We start from the raw sequence: 24,243 nt of genomic DNA, 5'->3' as shown, positions 1-24,243 counted from the left end.
TAAATCATTAGGATTTTGAGGCTGTCGCTTGGCAACTCGGAGCTTCAACTCCCTTCATAAATTTTCTATGGGATTAAGGTCTGGAGACTGGCTAGGCCACTCCATTACCTTAATGTGCTGTGCTTCTTTTTGAGCCACTTCTTTGTTGCCTTGGTTGTATGTTTTAGGTTATTGTCTTGCTGGAAGACCCAGCCACGACCCGTTTTTAATGTCCTGGCGGAGGGAAGGAGGTTGTCACTCAGGATTTTACGGTACATGGCTCCATCCATTCTCCCATTGATGCGGTGAAGTAGTCTTGTGCTCTTAGCAGAGAAACACCCCCAAAACATAATGTTTCCACCTCCGTGCTTGACAGTAGGGACGGTTTTCTTTGGGTCATAGGCAGCATTTCTCTTCCTACAAACACGGCGAGTTGAGTTAATGCCAAAAACCTCAATTTTTGTCTCATCTGACCAGAGCACCTTTTCCCAGTCACTCACAGAATCATCCAGGTGTTGATTGGCAAACTTCAGACAGGTCTGCACATGTGCCTTTGTGGGCAGATTGCGGGATGCAGTGACAGACAGGATGCAGTGCAAGGGTTAACAAATGTAATAACAGGGGAATACTCCACGCAGGGAGGTAATGGGTTAAACAAGGGATTAAACAGTTCAAATGGCAAAGTATATTGTGAGTTCAAGAACAACAGTTCAGATAATGGCAGTTCCTGTGAAGCACTTGTGTCAGGATTTCCTCAAACTGTAACTCCTGCTGGGTAATCAATAGAGCTGACAATGGCTGGCTCTGTGTCTTTTCCAGGAAGGTCCTGTGGGCATCAATGACCCGTCTTCTGGCAGCAGCGGTTAGTCTCCTGTACCTTCTGCTGAGCCTAGTCCATTTACTGCAATGGCTGACAAGAGTATGGGCCACAGTCCTGTACAAGCCCAATGTAGCACTGCAAATATGCACTGGTGAAGTCAGGGTGCAAGTGCCAGGGCAAATATTCGCTGGCAATGTCAAGGCACAAGTGTCTGTCCCATATACGGTCCCTCTTATATGGCACGTGTGCTGTACTCACGGACACTGAGCGTACGGCGCCTTTCTCTCTGGTAGTCACCGGCACACTGCACCTCTCTCTGTAGTCATCGGGCACACTCTTCATGTTCCTCTCCCTCTCTGGTGCCCGCTGTTGGCGGCGGGAGACGGCGGACACTGGCCTGCATGCTGATGATCCACCCAGGATGGAACACTCCTCTGCCTGGCTGCTGCTGGACACACAGCTCCCCTCAGCGCAGCAGTCCCTCTCCTTCTGGTCTGCTGCAGCATGCCTGACCCTTCTCTCTGCTGCGGCTCCTCTGCAGGTGGTGGGGCCTGATGCAGCGCCGGTACTCTGAGGAGGGACGTGGCGCAGCGCTCCTCTGACTGCATGCTGCCCCAGGTTTGCGCTAAAACCCCGCTGCTGCACGTGCTCTGCCTTTATATCCCACCTCCCCCTCTGTCAGGAGGAAGGTCCGGCACACTAATGCTTCCCCCAGGAACAGGGGATGCAGCCTCAACAGTTCTTGACCCAGCATGCAGGTACCCACGGTCTCGTCGTCCCCCTTATACCTTCTTGAGCAGGGGGACCTTGCGGGCACTGCAGGTTTTTAAACCTTTATGGCGTAATATGCTACCAATGGTTTTCATAGTGACTGTGGTCCCAGCTGCCTTTAGATCATTAACAAATTCCCCCCATGTAGTTCTAGGCTGATCTCTCACCTTCCTCATGATCAAGGATAGCCCACGAGGTGAGATTTTGCATGATGCCCCAGATCAATGTCGATTGACAGTCATTTTGTATTTCTTCCATTTTCTTACTATTGCACCAACAGTTGTCTCCTTCTCACCCAGCGTCTTACTTATGGTTTTGTAGCCCATTCCAGCTTTAAGCAGGTCTATGATCTTGCTCCTGACATCTTTATAAAATTCTTTGGTCCTACCCATGTGGTAGAGGTTAGAGTCTGACTGTGACGAGCGTCAGCTTACGCTGAGTCGTTCTTCTTTGAAAGAGTGGACCCTCTGGGCCGTGGCACCCACGCACCTAGGGCGAGCTGACCTAGTGAGGAACCACCCCCTATACAGGGAGTGTCAGGGGCAAGACCAAGGGGGTGAGCCTCCACAGCTGCTGGACCAGAAGGTCGGCTCAGGAAGCAAGACAAGACGAGACAAGGCATTAGTTCAAGTAAACTTCATTCAGGAACACTTCAAGGTACAACAGGTGCAAAGGTGAACACACAAAGAACACAAAGCAAGATGCGTGCAGGGGCACGCCGAGGTCCAAGTCATGAGGAACTCTTCAAGGTAAAACAGGTGCAAAACGTGAACACACAGAATTCATATAACAAGGTGTGTGCCAGGGCACACCAAACTCCCAGGCAGGATGCGAGGAATCGGACTTCAGAAGGCTGGCAAGGGCTGACAGGGTCCAGGCATCAGAGTGTAGACATCTGGCTCCAGACCTCCGGCAGTAGTCAGATGGCTTCAGGAATCCGACAGACGAACTAGGAGACAAAACAGGGTGCGTGCAAGGAGACACGCCAGGATCAGATTCACAGAACGGAGACCTGCGCATGCCAAGGGGCATGCCAGGGACGGGTACAAGAACGGAGGCCTGCGCGTGCGAGGGCACACCAGGGAGGAGCAGAAGGACTGTGGCCTGCGCGTGCGAGGGCACGCCAGGGACGGGTTCAATGGCATCGGAATCCAGGGTGCTGGCATCGACCGACAGTGTCCAGGAATCAGGCTGCGGACATCAGCTCCGGACATCAGGCCGCAGTCATCTAGATCCGGAGCTCTGGCAGCAGTCGGCAGGTTACGGTATCCGGCAGGCAAACTAGGGTTCAGAGCAGAGCAAAAGAGGCAAAAAGCTTTGTGCAAGAGTAGCACGAAAAGGCACAGTGCGAGAACCAGCGTGTGTGCAAGGGAGCACGGAGACCATAGCTGGGAGCACCGGCAGGTGGTACCGACGATGGCATAAGCAAGCGGGCACGACTAGAGGCGGCACCGCTGCGGCCACGCAGCCGGAGACCACTATAGCACTGGACAGCGGGCACGGCTGAGGCACACAGGCGAGCACGGCTAAAGGTGGCAAGGCAGAGGCACACCAGGCAGGCACAGGCGACCAGGCATGTGCACGGATGCACGGAGCCACAAGGCAGGGCTAGGCAAAGATACAGGACAGAGACGCGTGCAGACAGCCTGGCAAAGCCTGGTACGAAAAGTGCAAGAGCGCACAAAGTATCAGAGACAAGGCATAGAGTAGTAGACAGGACCCTGCGCATGCAAAGGACATGCCAGGGGCAAAATACAAGGCGAGGTCTGCGTGTACTGAATGGCACGCCAGGGACAGAGCACAGAACGGAGGCCTGCACGTGTAGACAGACACGTCAGGGACAGAGACAGAGTCTAGCAGCGGAGCATAGGCCGAAGCCCAGAGCCGGGCCAAGGGAGAACCTTGGGACTAGACAGAGTACAGAGCGGAGGCCTGCACGTGTAAGAAGACACGCCAGGGACAGGGTACAGAACGGACATAACAAGAAGACATAGCGAGGACAAACAGAGCACAGAGGACAACACGAAACAAAGCACAAGACAAGAGACGGAATACGAGCACGGAGCGTGTACAGAGACGTACGACAGAGCAGAGTGCAAGGGCACAGAATAGAGGGAGCAACCCCACAGACCAAGCAGCCATTCAGAGAAGCAACACAATACTCAGGCCCTGAGCATAGGAAGGGGCGGTCTAATATAGGGCATAGCACCACCATTTCCGGGTCAGGACCAGGGAAGAGCTTCCAGTTCAGATCCTCTAGGATCACAGAGTGCAGTCACATGATAAGGATTCCAGACATGCAGGGATGATTGCAGAACCAGACAGTGCAGGATCCTAGGAAAGGTCACATGATCAGGGTTTCAGACATGCAGAAACGATTGCAGACCCGGACAGTGCAGGATCCTAGGAAAGGTCACATGATCAGGGTTTCAGACATGCAGAAACGATTGCAGACCCGGACAGTGCAGGATCCTAGGAAAGGTCACATGATCAGGGTTTCAGACATGCAGAGACGAATGCAGGACCAGCCTATGCTGGAACATAGGAAGTGCACATGATCAGGGATTCTAGACATGACGAGATGATCACAGAAGGCAGAGCAGAAACGCAGGCATCCTGCAGCTCAGACATGAGGTGAGTGTGCACACTGCTCTAGGGAACATGCAGGATAGCAGACACGAGATGCGCGTGCACACCGCTCCAGGGGTTCTTGAGGCAAAACAGACATGGCGGACATGACAGACATGGCGAGCATGACACTGACTGATTAATTGAGTCTGTGGACAGGAGTCTATTATAAAGATGACTATGTAAGATAGCTGTCTTTAATGCAGGTAATGAGTTGATTAGGAGCGTCTAACTCGTCTGTAGGAACCAGAACTCTTAATGGTTGTTAGGGGATCAAATACTTATTTCTCACTGCAAAATGTAAATCAATTTATACAATGTGATTTTCTGGATTTTATTTTTGATATTCTATCTTTCAATGTTGAAGTTAACCTACCCTTAAAATTATAGACTGTTCATGTCTTTGTTAGTGGGCAAACTTACAAAATCAGCAAGGGATCAAATACTTATTTCCCCCACTGTAGATGGGAAAGCTGAATGACTCCATTAAAAAAAACACCACCGGTGAGTTACTATCTAGTACGATACTGTAATCACTTATTTGGACTGCTGAACTGGTACCTACCACTGTATGCTCATTGCATGTGGATAATATCAGTCTTTGTTTAGGGATTTGTATTTGGTAATAGCAATCTCATATACTGAGGAGCCCATTAATACCACTGAAATTAGAGTTCCTCACCCTCTATGCTGGAAAAAATGATGCTTTTGAAATTAGAGATTGAACATTACTTGACAAGACCTTTTTGTCAGTCTAGAAATATATTATATATCTTTATACTTCCAAATCATAATTACGTTCATACATGAAGACTTTCTCCATTAAAAGATATTGTTTAGTGACGTCTCTTAGATCAGTATTCGTTTAGATCAGCCAAGTACTTCTTACAAAAATGAATTACTTCAAAGTAGCTACAAAGCTCTGATCATACACAGCGCTATAGATAAAAAGTAAAGAATCAGGATAGTGCAAGTCCCGCTAGAGACCTAGCATATGCTCCTTGGGGTACACGTTCCACAATTTAATTGATATCAGATGTTTTCAAGATGGAGAGCTTAAGTAATTTATATAAAGTAAAACACATTATGTCACTAAAAACATCTATAGACTAAATATTTCTGAAAACGTCCCAAATTGGCTAATGTGAAGGTAATACAATGCAACTAAACTGATCCCATAGTGAATAAATAATTGTAGGGTAAGCAATTAAATATCAAAATCTACAATGATGTACCAAAGGAGATAGTTAATGAGTAATTGTAGTTTTAATTTGTATTTCATAAACCAATAGCACACATGAAATTAAGAACCTTTGCAACACATCGTATTAGAGAAATCTGTTTCTTTCTCCACCAGGACTGATCTTTCATTCTCAAAAATTCTCAATTTAGGGATAAAATCTGTGTTCAGTGAAGATAGATTTTTACATTGCTGAAATAGGAAAAGACCATTGCAACTGATAAGGTTCTATATAGATGGAAGATGGGAAGAGGTGGGAGAAGCTCTGCCTGTAGCTCTCCTGTCCTCCTTCTCTTTACCCTCTACACAGATTATCATCATTACTAACTGTCATCTTCTACCTCAATATTGTAAAAATCTGTCTTCCCTAGTTACAAATGTTTGCAGGGAATTGAAAATTTTGAAAATGAAAGCTCAGTCCTGGAGGATAAAAAAAAGCAGAATTCTCTGATAAGATACTGTATATCCAAAGTTTCTTATTTTCACATGTATTATTGATATATGAAATAAAATTTAAAACAACGGCTACTCTTTATGAACTTAGCTGATCCCCATAGAATGTAAGTCCACAAGGACAGGGTCCTCTCCCCTCTGTACCAGTCTGTCATTGTAAATTTGTTTACTGGTAACGATATTATGTATATTGCCCTATAGTGCCCTCTCTTATGTACAGTACAGTCCCTTACATATTGAGTTATCTAGAGCCCTGTTTTTTATTACATACCGTCCTGTCTTGTTAGCTGTATAATGCAATGATGGCTGATGGAGCATGGGAAAGCTTCCTTTCTAATGGAGGAGCTGATGGACTGGTAGTTTGGTCACCGGCTGCTCCATCAGCAGTCATTTTATATCTAACAAGAGAGGGGACTATGTAATAAAAGAGGGCACTGTAAATAACAAAATTAACAAGAATACACTATGTAAGAGACAGCACTATACATAACAGCAGAGGAAGCTATATAATAAGGGACGGCACCATATATAACAAGAGAGGATGATACGTAATAAGGGACGTGTTATACATAATAAAAGAGGAAACTATGTAACTAAGGGTGGTGTTATACAGAATTAGTGACTCCACTATATACTAAGGGACTGTGTTAGACATAGTGAGTACACTATATACTAAGGGACTGTGTTAGACATAATAAGCGATAACATCTTCCTTCACCTCCCCCTGTTCCTAAGGCCATTATAAGTCCCCCTTCCTAACATCCCAATCCCCCACACCCCTCATTGTCCTCCTCCCCTCGCATCCCATTATTGTCCTCTCCCCCACCCCATCATTGCCCTCTTCACCACCTCCATCATTTTCTTCTCCCCAACCACTATCTTTGCTTTCTCCCCCACCACTCCCATCATTGCCCATTCCACCACCTCCATCATTTCCTCTTCCTCCACCACCCCCATTGTTGCCCTTTCCACCACCACCAGTGCATTCTCCCCCACCACCCCATCATCATTTCTTTTTCCCTCACCACCCCATCATTGCCCTCTCCATCACCCCATCATTGCTTTCTCTCCATCACCCCCATCATTGCCTTCTCCCCATCACTCCCATCATTTCCTTCTCCATAACCCCATCACTGCCTTCTCCCCATCACTCCTATCATTGCCTTCTCCCCATCACTCCCATCATTGCCTGCTCCATCACCCCATCACTCCCATCATTGCCTTCTCCCCATCACTCCCATCATTGCCTTCTCCATCACCCCATCACTGCCTTCTCCCCATCACTCCCATCATTGCCTACTCCCATTATTGCCTGCTCCATCACCCCATCACTCCTATCATTGCCTTTTCCCCATCACTTCCATCATTGCCTGCTCCATCACCCCATCATTGCCTGCTCCATCACCCCATCACTCCCAACATTGCCTTCTCCCCATCATTGCCTGCTCCATCACCCCATCACTCCCATCATTGCCTTCTCCCCATCATTCCCTTCTCTCCATCACTCCCATCATTGCCTTCTCCCCATCACTCCCTTCTCTCCATCACTCCCATCCAGTCTGTCTCCTCTTCTCCTCCCCCAACAGCAGCGCAGCACAGCATGACTGACACTGATATCATCTCACCTCAGGGCTGGCTCCTCTCCTCCTTGCGCCTGGCACTCCACATGGCTAATTTGAATAATTAGCCATGCGGTGCTGGAGGCTGGAGGGGCCCCCTCTCCCCTGGGCCCATGCAATGCACAGCGGTAGGTCCGTCCCTGACGATATCTATAACTTTGTATGTAACCCCCCTTCTCATGTACAGCACCATGGAATTAATAGCGCTATATAAATAAATAATAATAATAATAATAATCCATTGGTAATCAGAGCAAATAAAATCTAATCAAAGGAAAATTTTTAGACATATATTAAAATTAGTCTTTTTGACAGCTGTACCTTTTATGAATTATTCTGGTACCATAAAACACCTGTCAACTCTTCTGTGAGGCATATTTTTTTTTTAGCAAATAGTTGTATTCCCAATTGTTTAACAATTGTGGATCACCTTTCTTAACACTCCGCCTTTTCCATTGTTGTTTGGATTCTGGAAATCTATGAATGAATTGACAACCACGCGTTATCATTTCCCCAGTCAATAGTCTGCTGTTATGCACTCTTGAAGCTGTCAACGCTAATTATATAGTGTCACAATTTGTAGGGACACGTCATATCAACAAGGAGTGTGGTAACCTTTAGCTGGTAATGTATTTATACATTTCCAGGAACAATAATAGAGGAACAGTTGAGTCACACGTAATGGCCCTCCGTTATTGTTTTCATGGAAAATGCTAATGTTTGCTAAAACACATAGGTCAAAAGAGCTGATAGCTGTCATCTGATGCACTTCAGGACCAACCAAGCCCAACTTTTACAAATCTGATATGTCTTTTCATGTGGCAATAACTCTGGAATGTTTCTACATATCCCAGTGATTCTCAGAGTCCTTTTTCATGACACATTATACTTTATGTTAGTTGTAAGTTGATATGTTTTACTTTTACATATGAAAATATTGGAAAATGTACAAAAATTTAAAAAATGCAGCAATTTTCAATATTTTTGAATGCTCATACTTTTTAGGATGTGCTAACACTGGAGTAGATTTTCTCATGTGAGAGAATCGGGCCGAATATGCTAATGACACTCAGATGAAACACTGTCAGAGTTTGATCCGAGTGTCATCTGAGTGTGATCCAATTCTCTTGCATAAGAAAATTGTATCACAAGTGCGGAGAAGATGGAGAACTTAATTTCCCAATCTTCTCCATTATCTCTGTGAGCTTACATCAGACTACACTCAGATGACATCCGAGAGCAAGCCAATGTGCTACACGCACCCATAGACTTGTATGTATGCGCGTGATTCAAATATCGGAGCCACTCGCAGCATGCTGTCATTATAATCACAGATATACACTGCACTATAAAATTGGGCCAAGTGCTAACCAATAAAACATCTATTTTGTTTTGAAGTGACTTTAAGGGGCCTATATATGTGGAAACCCCAACTTTTAAAAACAGTGCCCCTCAAAGTATTCAAAACTGCAGTTAGGAAGTTTAACCTTTCAGATGTGTCACAGTAATTAAAGTGTAATGACAAACTGCAACATTTTACTGTAAAAAAAGTTTAACAATTAACCATATCTGGCAGCTCACAAGCCCATTTCCTTTTGTTGCCATGTAAACCATCTAAATTATATGATTACATTCATAGTGTGCCAGTGGGTGTAAGAGGGAGTCCCCTCAGTCTCTTAACCTTCTAGATGCCATTGTTGCATTTGACAGCAGCATCTATTGCAGGAATGCACAACTCATGTCCTCAATGGCCACCAACAGTGCATGTTTTCAGGAATTCCTTAGCATTGTATAAGCTGTTGGAATCATCACCTGTGCAGGTGATTAAATTACCACTTGTGCAATACTAAGAAAATCCTGAAAATATGCACTGTTGGTGGCCATTAAGGACTGTAGTTTGTGCACCCCTGATCTGTGGCATTCAAAAACCACAATTGGTGCTAACACCAGTCATGGGCAATGCAGCAAGGTGTCAGCTATAGTAAACGGCTGACATCCAATGCGTTTTTGCCTGTGAGGAGGGTTATTCTCTTATTATTTAGGTCAGTAAAAAGGAATACTGGTGTTCATTAGAGAGATAAAATAACAGATCTGGTGTGTCTAAAAGGCCATAGTGAAGTGGAATCCACAACCCCTTTTGCTGCTACCCCTAAAATTTGGTAAGTATGTCATGAATGCAAAGTTAAAATGGTTTTAAATTAGCAGAATTATTCTTGAGTATTGCTACTTTGTGTAGTCAAAACGATTGCTGGACATGGAGCATAAGGATTCCGAAAAAGCAATTTAAGTAGTATATAATATGAGAGTTGTGTGTCAGCTCACCAAGATGCTATAAATATGTATACTTGGGTCTGCATCAGTATAATACTGTACCTGTTGTAAATAGGTTTGATCATCTGCAGTAATGTTGTTATTTGGTAACAAGATGTCGTTGTTTCCTAAGCATTACTGAAAGACTGTAAGATACACACTGATTATCAGAGGTGGAGATACAATTTGAGGTCATGTAAAACACAAGAAGAGGAAGTTCAGCCATCGTAAGAGCATTCTGCAGTCATTGAGAACAGGGAGAGGACGTGACAGAGGGGAGTCCAAAAACGACTTTTCATGGAAGCAACCCACTGAGACCAGAGCAGAGGCAGAGTGGAGTTGATCGTGTCCATGACAAGAACCTGTCCAGAGGTGAGGAGATGTCTGCGAGGAGATTTCTGCCAGGGATACTGCTGAGAGACAGAAAAGGCCAGGACCTGGCATGAAAGGTGTTGGATGCCGCTGAGGAGTTAAGTCACAGTCATCAACGGTACCTTTCACCTGCTGGAGGCACCCTGCATCTGTCCATATACACCAATTGTTTGTCCGGAGCAGACTCAGGTTGGTAAGAAAACTAAAGCCCACTGCTCCGCCGCAGTGGGTAACAGTGCATGTATCTCACTACATTGTAGCACCACAATAATCAAGATTGAGATAGAACCTGTAGTTAGAAAAATAGGCATATCTTTATAAAAGACTCTTGTTCACAGACTCAATTAATCAGTCAGACTCTAACCTTTGCAACATGGGCAAGACCAAAGAGCTTTATAAGGATGTCAGGGGCAAGATCATAGACCTGCACAAAGCTGGAATGGGCTACAAAACCATACGGAAGACAATGGATGAGAAGTAGACAACTGTTGGTGCAGTAGTAAGAAAATGGAAGAAATACAAAATGACTGTCAATCGACATCGATCTGAGGCACCATGCAAAATCTCACCTTGTGGGGTATCCTTGATCATGAGGAAGGTGAGAGATCAGCCTAAAACTACATGGGGGAACTTGTAAATGATCTCAAGGCAGCTGGGACCACAGTCACCAAGAAAACCATTGGGAACAAATTACGCCGTAAAGGTTTAAAATCCTGCAGTGCCCGCAATGTCCCCCTGCTCATGATGGCACATGTGCAGGCCCTTTTGAAGTTTTCCAATGAACACCTGGATGATTCTGTGAGTGACTGGGAGAAGGTGCTGTGGTCAGATGAGACAAAAATTGAGGCCTTTGGCATTAACTCAATTCGCTGTGTTTAGAGGTAGAGATATGCTGCCCATGACCCAAAGAACACCGTCCTCACTGTCAAGCATGGAGGTATAAACATTATGCTTGGGGGTGTTTCTCTACTAAGGGCAGACATGTACCATAAAATCCTGAGTGACAACCTCCTTCCCTCCTCCAGGACATTAAGAATGGGTTGTGGCTGGGTCTTCCAGCAAGACAATGACGCAAAACATACAGCCAAGGCAACAAAAGTGTGGCTCAAAAAGAAGCACATTAAGGTCATGAAGTGGCCTAGCCAGTCTCCAGGCCTTAATCCCACAGAAAACTTATGGAGGGAGTTGCCAAGTGACAGCCTCAAAATCTTAATGATTTAGAGATGATCTGCAAAGAGGAGTGGACCAAAATTCCTCCTGACTTGTGTGCAAACCTCATCATCAACTACAAAAAACATCTGACTGCTGTGCTTGCCAACAAGGGTATTGCCACCAAGTATTAAGTCTTGTATGCCAGAGGGATCAAAAACTTATTTCTCAATGCAAAATGCAAACAAATTTATATAATTTATACAATGTGATTTTCTGTTTTTTATATTCCATCTCTCAATGTTAAATTTAACTTACTCTTAATATTATAGACTGTTCATGTCTTTGTCACTGGGCAAACTTACAAAATCAGTAAGGGATCAAATACTTTTTTCCCCGACTGTACTTCCTACATGGCACACAACTGACTTCAGACCAAACTTGAACTTCTTTTCGTTTCAGGAGAGTTTCTGAGGAACAACTGGTTCAACTTTGACAGACTTCGTTTATGGTTAAATAGCTGTCACAGTTGGTTAACTGTTATGGTATTTCAGTATAGTTGAGGATGGATTATTTCTCTGAATTCATTGAAGTCACATTGGCATGGGAGAGGGATATTTGGTTGGAGGATACAGTTAGTTGAGTGTAAGATTGTAAACTGTTGTGCTGTACCGCAGTTGATCCCATAAGTTAGGCCGGGGTCAGACTTGAGAGTACAATGTGAGAAACTCGTGCGAGTCTCTCGCATCAATACCCGGCACTGCAGCCAGCACTCGGGACTGGAGTGTGCGGCTGCATAGAAATACATGCAGCCTCACACTCCGATCTGAGTGCCGACGGCAGTGCCGGGTATTGATGCGCGAGTTTCTCGCATTGTACTCTCAAGCCTGACTCCGGCCTTACACTCATGTATTTGTCCCAGTTACAAGTTTAGACAGGAGGCCAATTTAGACAGGATTTATAGATTTATAGAAAGTGTAGTAGATACATATTGTTTGGGTGCCACACTGCACAGCACAGGGATCTCAGCCTCCTGGCTGAATGTCTGTATAACGCTTTGAATGTTTTCTATTTTCTGGTTAAGTCACCCACATAACTGAGTAAATTAATTACGGTGAGTGAGCTGTGTAGGAGTCGGTTTTCTCGCATGTGACTTCATTCCGGTACGTGACTTACAAATAAGCCAACATGTACTATATATTATCAATAATAGCATTTTAACTTGGGGTTGTCTTTTTCTATGTAACAATGAATATGGAAAATGGAAACTCTGTATTCATTAAAACCAGGTTATGGTTCGTTGGCTGCAAATACCACTGACCATGGAGAATTAAAAAAAAAATAAAACAAAAAATTTCCTTGTGCCTCTAATGTCATTTATGACTATTCCTAACTTTTCAGGCATGGCTCGATGGAAACAAAAGGGATCATAGGTGAAATGTCAATGTTTTCCTACATTACTCCAATGTCACAGACCTGTTTGGCTTATTCATTTCTTACAGCTACAACTTTTCCATAAATAATTATAAAATTATAATTTTTGTGATTTTACTTGTGTCTTAGTTCTAATAACTTAAACCTGCTTCTTTTATTTACCCTGGCAGCGAATTCTGCAAAATAAAATGGAATACTTTGGTTGCCTAGTGAACTATTTCGTGCAGACTCTTATGTTTGTCTCTCGGGGAGATCTATGTGTTTAGAATTGAATGATCTATTCAGATTTAGCTGGAGAAGAGCTATGTGATGCTGTTTTGCTTGCGCTCTTCCGGTTCCCTTCGGAGTGATCGGGTTGCATTGTGTCCTCTACTGTAATTATGTGGACATATCTTTTGTGTTCTCCTCCATAATCAGCTCTTGGCCCCAGGCTTTCCATGTGTATTGTGCTAGGGTGCATGATGCCTGATGCAGTATATGCTTTATTCTATGTGCAGGTGATGGATATAAGGAAACAAAAAAGAAAATGCTGAAAGGTGTGTCATTTACATTCAAGTACTGGCTTGCTGATTCTGTATATTTAAAGAATATGGCTAAACTGAGAGTGCTACATGAGCTGACCCTGAATTGTGGATCTGTATGCTACAGGTTGGGGGCGCACTGTAGGTGGGGAAACTCTCTCTCTCTCTTTCTCTCTCTCTCTCTCTATATATATATATATATATCAGCCATGGATGAGGTCATTAGCTGTGTCTCTCTATCAGACAATCTAGTTACAGGGTGCATGAGCATCTCATACCACTACTTTAGCCATATGAATTCTCTCAGTGAGATAATCTTGTAGTTATAATACTGTTTAATGGCTAACAAAAATAAAATAAGTGATGTTACAAAGCAAGCTTTCTAGGCTTCTTATGTCCCTTCCATATACTGTATTTGTGTTTCTTCAGAAACTTTATTATATTGTGCCTGAGGAAGAGACCAAAGAAGTCTCAAATGCTTGCTTTGTAACATCACTTATTTTATTTTTGTTAGTCACTAAAAGGTATCATAACCACAATATTATCTTGTTTTTCCCACTGAGAGCATTCTTTTTTTTCAATTGGCTAGCATGGTACCAACCCCCTTTTTCTTTTATTCATATGGTCATAGAAAGGAATCAGTAATCTGAAATTCACATATGAGATTGTGCTAGTATCTACATTCTATTGAAAGGATGTCAAGATTAAATCTAACACCAAATCTTGAGTTACCGCACAATTAGAATGAACTCTACAATTCTATGATTCTATTCTGTCTGGGATGATTTAGCAAATCCTGCCTTGAGCAGGGGGTTGGACCAGATGGCCCAGGAGGTCCCTTCCAACTCTACGATTCTAGGAATTACAAATGTCTATTGTTTTCTAATATTTCTGGTAACATAGGCGAGGATTCCATTGATAGACACCTTATGTTGCAAACTCAGGTTCCCCGATCCCCATTCTGACCAAGGAGATGGCTGTCACATGAAGTTGGTTGGTAAATGGGGTTTTCTGGACTACTTCTCAGAAAATCATGGACAGACAACTTTTTTTATGGACACAATTGAAAACCATAACAAGCCATTAAGATTTTAAGTGATACATAGCTACAGCTCATAATTCTCATATAAAAGCAGTATCTGCATTCACTGTGAACTGTAAAAGGATGATAACTAAAAGCAAAATAATCCATTCAAGTCTCTCCAATTTCCCAAAAAATCATGGACACGACTAATTTTTTTAATTGACAGGGAAAAAATTCCACTTTTTTATTGGCGGTACAAGAATTTCTGGACGGTTGAGGATCAGTGGAGACTTGGTTACATGTGTGGTGCTGTCTCCGTTCACCTTTCCATTCAAATCTCTTTATTTTCTGTGAACACGGCCCATGGATCATCATATGTGTGAGTCCTTGAGGTGGGACCCACTTCTATGAGGCTATTATGGTATATTGATTGGATATCAGAAATTAAAGCATTTTCCCCAACCTTACCTTCTCCAAGTTGTATTTTTATTTAAATATTTAAAATTGGTTTCTGTTATAAACAGTACAACAAATGAAAAGTTTTTTAATTTTCACATTGTGATCTGCAGTGAGCTTCAACTTATTTAGCAGGTATTGCCCTCAATGACTTTTGCAGTATTTTGACTGGACAGTTTGGAATGAATTACACAAAGAATTTACCTCAAAGAAGTAACATGTCGCTTCTGTCTTTCCTCAGCAATGTTTATAAAACCTTGTCATAAAAAAAGTAAAGTAGATTTTCTGTTGACTTGAATGGGAAGAGTACTCAAATCGCATTTAAGCAGGTTATGAGTGAATCTGCTTCAAAATCCTCCTAAAAAACTGTGTGAACCAAGCTAGTAATAGTAACACCAGTCATGCTGAGATGTAGGAAGTTGTTTTGGAAAGAAAATTTTGGCACAGATTTTCTTGCAGATGTGCCAAAAATTTCACCCAATGAAATGCAAAGGCTGAAATTTGCAGTGAAAATCTACAGTAAGATATTGACCTACTGCAGGGTTTAAAATCTGTTCATCTTGTCGATTACTCCAAAGGTTTTATCTGCAGAGAGAGGAGAAGGTTTCTTGAAATCTCATCCACTTTGTTTCTTCTGTATGGCTTCGTTCATATATTTGAACATTCTGTTTGTCGTTTTAGGAACAAAGGGAATTTATGTTAAAAACAGATCTGTGGCATAACAAATACAAATGGAAGCAGAGTGCTCCATTGATGGCTCCATTGACGGTGTCACCTGGGTTCCGTTATTTGTCCATTTTTAGAATGTAAGAAAAGGCTCATGCTGCAGAATTTTTTTCCATTCTCAATATGAAAGGTAAATTCAGTAATAGAGAATGTCACATAGTAACGCTGCTTCTCCTCTGATCTCACACTGACAGATGATCAGAGGTGAAGTGGCGTTACTATGAGTCAGATCGCAGGGCAGCGATCTTGTGACAAAAATATAAAAAAAAGTAAAAAAAAAAAAAAAATGCAGGGGCTAGGGCTAGGGTTAGGGTTAAGGCTAGGGCTAGGGTTAGGGTTAGGGTTAGGGCTAGGGCTAGGGTTAGGGTTAGGGCTAGGGCTAGGGTTAGGGTTAGGGCTAGGGCTAGGGTTAGGGTTAGGGTTAGGGCTAGGGCTAGGGTTAGGGCTAGGGTTAGGGCTAGGGCTAGGGCTAGGGCTGGGATTAAGGTTATGGGTGTGTTGGTGTTAGGTTTGTGGTTAGGGTTATGGTTAGGGCTGAGATTAGGGTTAGGGGTGTGTTGGGGTTAGGGTTTGAATTAGAATTGGGGGTTTCCACTGTTTAGGTACATCAGGGGCTCTGTAAATGCAATATGACGCCCGCAGACCATTCCATCAAAGTCTGCATTTCAGAACGTCACTACTTCCCTTCCGAGCCCCACCGTGTGCCCAAACAGTAGTTTTCTCCCACATATGGGGTACCAGCGTACTCAGGACTCAGGACAAATTGGACAACAACTCTTAGGGTCCAATTTCTCCCGTTACCCTTGTGAAAATAAAAATTGGGGGCTAAAAGATCATTTTTGTGGAAAAAAAATGATTTTTTTATTTTCACGCCTCTACATTATAAACTTTACTGAAACACTTGGGGGTTCAAAGTGCTCACCACACATCTATATAAGTTCCTTGGGGGGTCTAGTTTCCAAAATGGGGTCACTTGTGGGGGGTTTCCACTGTTTAGGTACATCAGGGGCTCTGCAAACGCGACATGACACCCACAGACCATTCCATCAAAGTCTGCATTTCAGAACGTCACTACTTCCCTTCCGAGCCCCACCGTGTGCCCAAACAGTAGTTTTCTCCAACATATGGCATACCAGCATACTTAGGACAAATTGGACAACAACTCTTAGGGTCCAATTTCTCCTGTTACCCTTGTGAAAATAAAAATTGGGGGCTAAAAGATCATTTTTGTGGAAAAAAAATGATTTTTTTTTTATTTTCACGGCTCTACATTATAAACTTTAGTGAAACACTTGGGGGTTCAAAGTGCTCACCACACATCTAGATAAGTCCCTTGGGGGGGTCTAATTTCCAAAATGGGGTCACTTGTGGGGGGTTTCCACTGTTTAGGTACATCAGGGGCTCTCCAAATGCGACATGGCATCCGATCTCAATTCCAGCCAATTCTGCATTGAAAAAGTCAAACGGCACTCCTTCCGTTCTGAGCTCTGCCGTGTGCTCAAACAGTGGTTTAGCCCCACATACGGGGTATTGGCGTATTCGGGAGAAATTGCACAAAAAATTTAGTGGTTCATTTTCTTTTTTTACACTTGTGAAAATAAAAAAAAAATGGTTTTGAAGTAAAATGTTTGTGAAAAAAAGTTAAATGTTTATTTTTTCCTTCCATATTCCATTCATTCATGTGAAGCACCTGAAGGGTTAATAAACTTCTTGAATGTGGTTATGAGTACATTGAGAGGTGCAGTTTTTAGAATGGTGTCAATTTTGGGTATTTTCTGTCATATTGACCCCCCAAACTCACTTCAAATGTGAGGTGGTCCCTAAAAAAAATGGTGTTGCAAATTTTGTTGTAAAAATGAGAAATCGCTGGTCAACTTTTAACCCTTATAACTTCCTAAAAAAAAAAAATTATGTTTCCAAAATTGTGCAGATGTAAAGTAGACATGTGGGAAATGTTATTTATTAACTATTTTGTGCGATATCACTTTCTGATTTAAGGGCATAAAAATTAAAAGTTTGAAAATTGCAAAATTTTCTAAATTTTTGCAAAATTTTGATTTTTTTAACAAATAAGTGCAGATCATATCTAAAAATTTTTACCACCATCATGAAGTACAATATGTCATGAGAAAACAATGTCAGAATCAGTAGGATCCGTTGAAGCGTTCTAGAGTTATGACCTCATAAAGTGACACTGGTCAGAATTGAAAAAAATTGGCCCGGTCACGAAGGCAAAAACAGGCTCGGGTGCGAAGGGGTTAAGGGGTACTTCACACTAAGCGAGATCACTAGCGAGATCGCTGATGTGTAACAGATTTTGTGACGCATCAGTGATCTCGCCAGCGATCTCGCTGTGTGTGGCACGCATCTGCAAACGGCCCCCCCGCCGGGTATCGCTGATCGTGCAGGAATGTCCTGGGCCATTTTTTGATCGTTGGTCTGCCGGTGGCCAGCACTGCGTGTGGCAGCAGGAGACCAACGATCAGCGAGCTCCCAGCGCTGTAAGCAGACACTGGGAGCTGGTATCCAGGGTAAATAGCGGGTAACTAAGCACGCGCATACCTTAGTTACCCACTGTGTACCCTGGATACCAGCGTGCTCGCCCTGGGAGGTGGTATCCAAGGTAAACAGTGGGTAACTAAGCAACTAATCATGACCCAGGGTAAAAACAGGGGCCAAGGACAAGGCAAGACTAAAGATGGTTTGTGTCAGACTCTTATATTTCAGAAGGTATAGTAAGTATTGGTGAGAGTATGTACAGCTCTGGCAAGAATTAAGAGACCACTTTCAACTGTTCAGTTTGTCTTATTTTTCTCTTTATAGGTATTTTTGAGTAAAGTGTAAATTGTTCTTTTAGTCTATAAATTTCTGATATGTCTCCGAATTTCCAAGCAATAAGTTTTGTATTTTTTTCTGACAAAGAAAAATGGTCAAAATATAAAAAACAAACCCAGTGCTTTCAGACCTCAAATAATGCAAAGAAAACAAAGAAAACAAGTTCAGAATCATTTAGAGACAACAATACTAATGTTTTATCTCAGTAAGAGTTCTGAAATCAATATTTTGTGGAATAACCATGACTTTTAATCACAGCTTTCATGCGTCTTGGCATGCTTTCCACCAGTCTTTCACACTGCTTCTGGCTCAAAAATGTAAGTAGTACTTCTTTGTTTGATGGCTTCTGACTATCCATCATCCTCTTGATTACATTCCAGAGGTTTTCAATGGGGTTCAGGTCTGGAGAATGGGCTGCTCATGACAGGGTTTTGATGTGGTGGTCTCTTAATTTTTTCCAGAGCTGTATATTATTAAATAGCCACCCAATTGCCAAATAGCACTGTGTTGTCTGAATGGGCAAAAACCAATCACCCCAACCTTAACCCTTCTTTTTAGTTAAAGTTTGGAAAATAAAAGTTGTATTTTGCTTGCACTATATCTTGTTTTATTTGTATCTTTATGTGCCACCGCCGGCACAAACACACTTTATTTTTGAGAGAAGGTAGTTTATTATCTAACTCGGCAAACATCCAGGGTAAATTTTAACATTACATGTACATTTTAACATCACAGGTACATTTAAACATAACAGGTATGTAATTTTTTACATTACAGGTAAATTTAGACAAATAGGTACATTTTACTTAGCGGCTTAAATCATTTTGTCTTGCCATGCCACACGTCCATTATCTGAAACAAAGTAAGCAGCAAAATTATCCCTCATCTGGGCAACTTCCACTGTGGTTCTCAGAGGGTGAAATTGTTAATCATGCAATGTAACAGGTTCCTCAGTTTGTAAGCTTGGTTGCTCTTTTACCGGGATGTAGTTGTGCAGAACAACACATACTTTCACAACCTCATCAATATTGTCAATTTTTAGATTAATGGATGTGCACAAAATGTGCCATTTTGATATGAGCAATTCAAATGCACACTCCATGAATCTTCATGCCCTTGTCATTCTGTAGTTGAAAATTTTTTTTGTGTGATTTAAGTTCCGACTTGAATATGGTTTAATGAGGTTGGCACACATTTAGAACACCTCATCCCAACAACAACAAAAGGCATTAGTGGTCCATCAGTGTAGGGAAGAGGTCGTGACAGAAGATTAAAATCATTCCCATACAGACATTGGCCCATGTCAGAGTTTTTGAAAGTCTGCGAGTCATTTCCTCATCCAAATGAGCCAATGTCCACTGCAACAAATCTACACTCTGCATCTGAAATAGTAATTAGAACAATGGAAAAGTATTTTTAGAATTGAAGTACTCTGTTCCACTTCCAGTTGGTTTCATAATCCTAATTTGTTTGCCGTCCACAGCCCCCACACAGTTAGGAAAATTACAAATTTCCTGGAATTTGGAAGCATTTTCAAGCCAGAGTTCAGTTGTGGGTTGGGGGAGGAATTCTTGCCGCAGAATGTCAACTAAAACACGACAAGTGTCTACAATAATCCTAGAAAGCGTGGATAATCCAAGCCTGAATTGGAAATGTAACAATGATAATGTCTCTCTAGTAGCCAGGAATCTGCAGAAAAGAAAAATATTCAGGATTGAGAGTCCTCAGTAGTTGATACCTTTTAATGGCTAACTGAAAAGATGGTAACACATTGCAAGCTTTCGAGACTACTCAGGTCTCTTCATCAGGCTAGACTAATACAAAATCTGAAGTCACATATTTATGCACAATACAGCCTAGAAAAAATGCAATAGATAAGACAAGTGACGTGAAGCAGAACTATCAATATGGGAGAGGGAGAAACATAAATATAAACATTGGACCAGTTCATAGATAAGGAGTCTGGATGTTTTATGGTCCTCTGATTGGGGTCTAGTTCTGTGTTGCCCCTGTGTTACCATCTTTTCAGTTAGCCATTATAAGGTATCAACTACTGAGGACTCTCAATCCTGAATATTTTTCTATCCACTGGCTAACACGGTACAAAGATATACATCTTTCCTGCAGAAAAGAAAATGAGAAACAAAAATCAGTACACTGCTTAGGGTTAGGGATAGGGTCATTTGTGACAGGAGTTTCTTTTTCAACACTATGTACCTCAGGGTGACCAAGAGATGTTCCTCAGCAGGAATTGCTTGACAGAGCTGTGTGTCCTGCTTGGTAATGGATCCTTGGACACATAGCAGCAAGTTATGGAAGCTCTATTGTGACATCCGTGTGTAGTCAAAAAAGTTCTCCGGGTTTTGCTGCAGCTCAGTGTACAAAGAGTGATAGGCTCCACAGCTCTATCGGAGTTCAAGGATGGGGTGTTGCCAATAGCAATGACGACGTCATTCTTTTCTTCTTTGATCTTGACAAGCAAAAGCAAAGGCAGAAGCCAATTTCAGTTGTAAATCCAAATCTTCTAGGAAGCTGTCCAGGTCAAGATCCATCTTGCAGCTAGATATAGCAGCCAAAGACGAGGATTTCCCATGAGACACGCCTACTGGGTGTCTGATGTCAAGGAAAAGCTAATGCTATACATTGGAAATTTCGAACGCATGTGTATAAACAATGCAAACGCACGCAAAAAATGCATACACGCATGCAAACGCAGCATTTTTAGCATCATGTGTAAGAAGATGCGGAAAAAAAACGCAGCGTAAACATGCATTTGCTTGTGTTTTTGCATGCATTTGGTAATGCGGATGATATGCTGCAGACTCAAACGCTAATGTGAACCTAACCTTATTCATATCATTATAAGGTGCCAATATATGGGTACATTCAGGGTGTGTGCACACGTTGCGTTTCTTGCTGTGGATCCGCAGCGGTTTTGGTCCTGCGGATCTGCAGCAGTTTCCATGCAGCTTACAGTACCATGTAAACCTATGGAAAACCAAATCCGCTGTGCACATGCTGCGGAAAATTCCATGCATATTCGCTGCGGTTTCTTTTCCGCAGCATGTCACTTCTTTTTGCGGAACCGCAGATGCATTCCGTTCCAGGACATACAAAAAATCTTTCTCTCTCTCCATGAAATATGCTCAACAAAATCTAGGAATCCGCTGGAATATTTCACCCAGCGGTTTCTGCCAAGAACTGCGGAAAAAGTTGCAGCAAAAACCGCAACGTGTGAACACACCTTCATAATGTGGTACCTGTACTATACCCTTTAGATAATTTCAGAGGTGACATCCATGTGCCATCCAAGATACAAGCAGCCATGTAACCACTCTAGCATATATGAGAACCCTGTTAAACAACCCCACCATATCTCCGTTTCCTAGATTTACTACTGTGAGATGAAGAGAGCACTGCATTATCACACAATTACCTCCATGCTGTCACTCTTCTTATTTTTATGATTTCACAGGTAGCATTATATACGCTGGATTTCTGTGTGCAATGTTAAATAAACATATTTTTATTGTACCAGTAAATTCTCAATAACCATATAACCTTTAAAATTGTGTTTGCTTTGTAACCTCGCCCTACATGTTCCATTGTATGTGCATTTTCTATACAAAGTAACGGCATTGTAGTTTCTGTAGTAGTGATTACAGTGTATTATATTAATCCAAACAGATCACTGTTTACTAAGTTATAAGGAGGCAGGAGATACAATGAGCCTCCATGTATTATAATAGTTACTTTGGCGTTTGTTTATCCTGATGAAATCTCCATTAACAAAAATATATATATACCCGGAGACAGTATTCAATGCCTTATTCACGCCTATAAAGAGGCATGTAACGGCAACACTAAAAGCACCGGTCTGTGACCGCTATTCAGCTGCGTATTTAGTAAGTTGAGCCACATATTATACATATTACATCACTAGCGCTTAATGGCAATCTTTAATAAGCTTTATATAACTGGACAATGTCAAAGCACATTTAGACTATATTTATTCTGATCTTTACCTGATGTGATCCACGTGAGGGAAATGTTAGGGCTAGGTCAACGACGGGTCGATGGAACATTTTACTGTATGTTTTAAAGATTACCTGTCAGGATATCACTTACTTAATGCATTTGCTGTTTGTAGAAGTAATTACTATATATATATATATTTTACCGAACATACACACAAGACATATACAACTATAGGCATATTCACAAGCATAAACTGTACACCATGAAAAAAGCATAAATGATTGAGCTTTGACTTTTTACAGTGAAATGTTTACCAGTCAAAGGTAATGCCGAACAGACACTTTATTTTTAAAGAATTTGGCATCCAATCAAATATCTGATCTACCAAGAAATAAACATGCACATGCTTTCCATGTTTTAATGTTGTATATCCAATTTTCAGCAATTTTTGGTTGATGTGTCTGTTTTATCATCAGTGTGACATCTTGTCTCCTTCAATGCAAAAAAAATAAATAAATTCCAAGCTTCTACCATTAAGGAGTAAAAAGCAGATAACAATTGGATGAAACACAATGACATCACAATATGCTTTCCAATGATCCTGGACCCATTGTTTTGAATGGGTGAGTTAAATTCAAGACATACTGTACATGTCTGCAAAACCCCTCCAAAAAACCTGTGATCGGCACCATAGACTCATAGACTACTATGGGTGCATGTTCTATCTGTGAAAAGAGCAGATAGAATGCATACGTGAAATACAGATGTATAAATGAGATCTTGAGTGTATTTTCTGGTTATGGGGAAACATAGCAAATCACTAAAGCTTTTCATTTTTATCACACATTACTGAGAACCTTTTGATAACGCTAGAGTTACAACATGAGAAAACGTCACTCAAAGCTAGAAGTGCTCCTGAAATATTGGTTATCGTAATCATCTTGACTTTCTATATGATTCACACCTGTTCAGATTTTAAACATATTGCAATGAACTTACTGGCAGTTTACAGATATCCCAAAGTTGAGTAAAGTATTCACTTGATCTGTATCTCCTTTCCAGGCAGCCTGGTACAGCAAGGTCTGTTTTTTTTCCAGAGAGTGAGTCACCGATGAGCTTAGGTGTGGACATCTCTCCAGCTGCCATTGCTTCAGCCCTCCTGTTCTTCTAACTTGTCTCTCAGATTTGGAAAGTGAGATGGAGTCATGAAGATCAAGCAGTTTCCATGCAATTTCCATTTGCTCAGACATTGCTATAATTGCTCTGCAAGTGCAGCTCAGCAGAAATAAGGTACAGTCTGTGCATTCAGGGCTGACACTACCTTCCCACATTCCAAGGCTGTCAGATTAAGGGTGAGCCTATTCCTGTTTTGCTGTTGTCATGGGCAGCACATTTTGACACTCAACGTGTAAGTCCGCGCTCAAGGTCAGGAGATTTAATTTCTGTCATTCTAATATTCCTTTCTTTGTTACTTGATGGATTGAAACATTACAGTATTGTACTGAAACAATAGGTAATCTTTTATGTACGGATTAGCCCAAAAGCCATTTTGGCTATACTTATATACTGTGCAGTAATAACAAGGTTTAATTAAATCACACTTAGACTAATTTTATGTGCTTTTACACAGAACAGTTACTATACATGTTCCCAACCATACCTCCTTAAAGGGAACCTTTCAGTAGGTTTTTAGACCCCAGAGTAACATCACCACAGAAAAGCACCTGTAATGATGATTACTAACATACCTTTGTATTACATGTCCAATTCACCGCCATCTTGTAATCCATCAGCGAATTCTCGTGCAAATGAACTCACAAGCACAGTGGCTTGGTCTGCACTTACAGCGCTCCGGCCTCTTTCACCTCCTCATGCCAACCTCCTGCCAATGATTAACAGGTCATTCTTCTCTGTGACCTGCTCACTTA

General features: G+C 42.1%; 1 protein-coding gene across 1 annotated transcript in view; it reads right to left on the bottom strand.

Moving 5' to 3' along the window:
- Window positions 1-23,640, bottom strand: part of LOC141092647 (uncharacterized) — a 54,235-nt gene extending 30,595 nt beyond the window's left edge. The window contains exon 1 of the mRNA XM_073578997.1: window positions 23,315-23,640. Within this exon, the coding sequence (XP_073435098.1) occupies window positions 23,315-23,565 (251 nt within the window). The 5' untranslated portion in view covers window positions 23,566-23,640. The remainder of the gene's footprint in view (window positions 1-23,314) is intronic.
- Window positions 23,641-24,243: the final 603 nt, after the last annotated feature.

Source organism: Dendrobates tinctorius, unplaced genomic scaffold (assembly GCF_039654945.1).
Source record: "Dendrobates tinctorius isolate UK_male_01 unplaced genomic scaffold, ASM3965494v1 ptg000060l, whole genome shotgun sequence".
NCBI classification, from domain to species: Eukaryota; Metazoa; Chordata; class Amphibia; order Anura; family Dendrobatidae; genus Dendrobates; species Dendrobates tinctorius.
The sequence above is the reverse complement of the archived record's forward strand: the minus strand, read 5'-3'. Positions and strand labels throughout refer to the sequence as shown.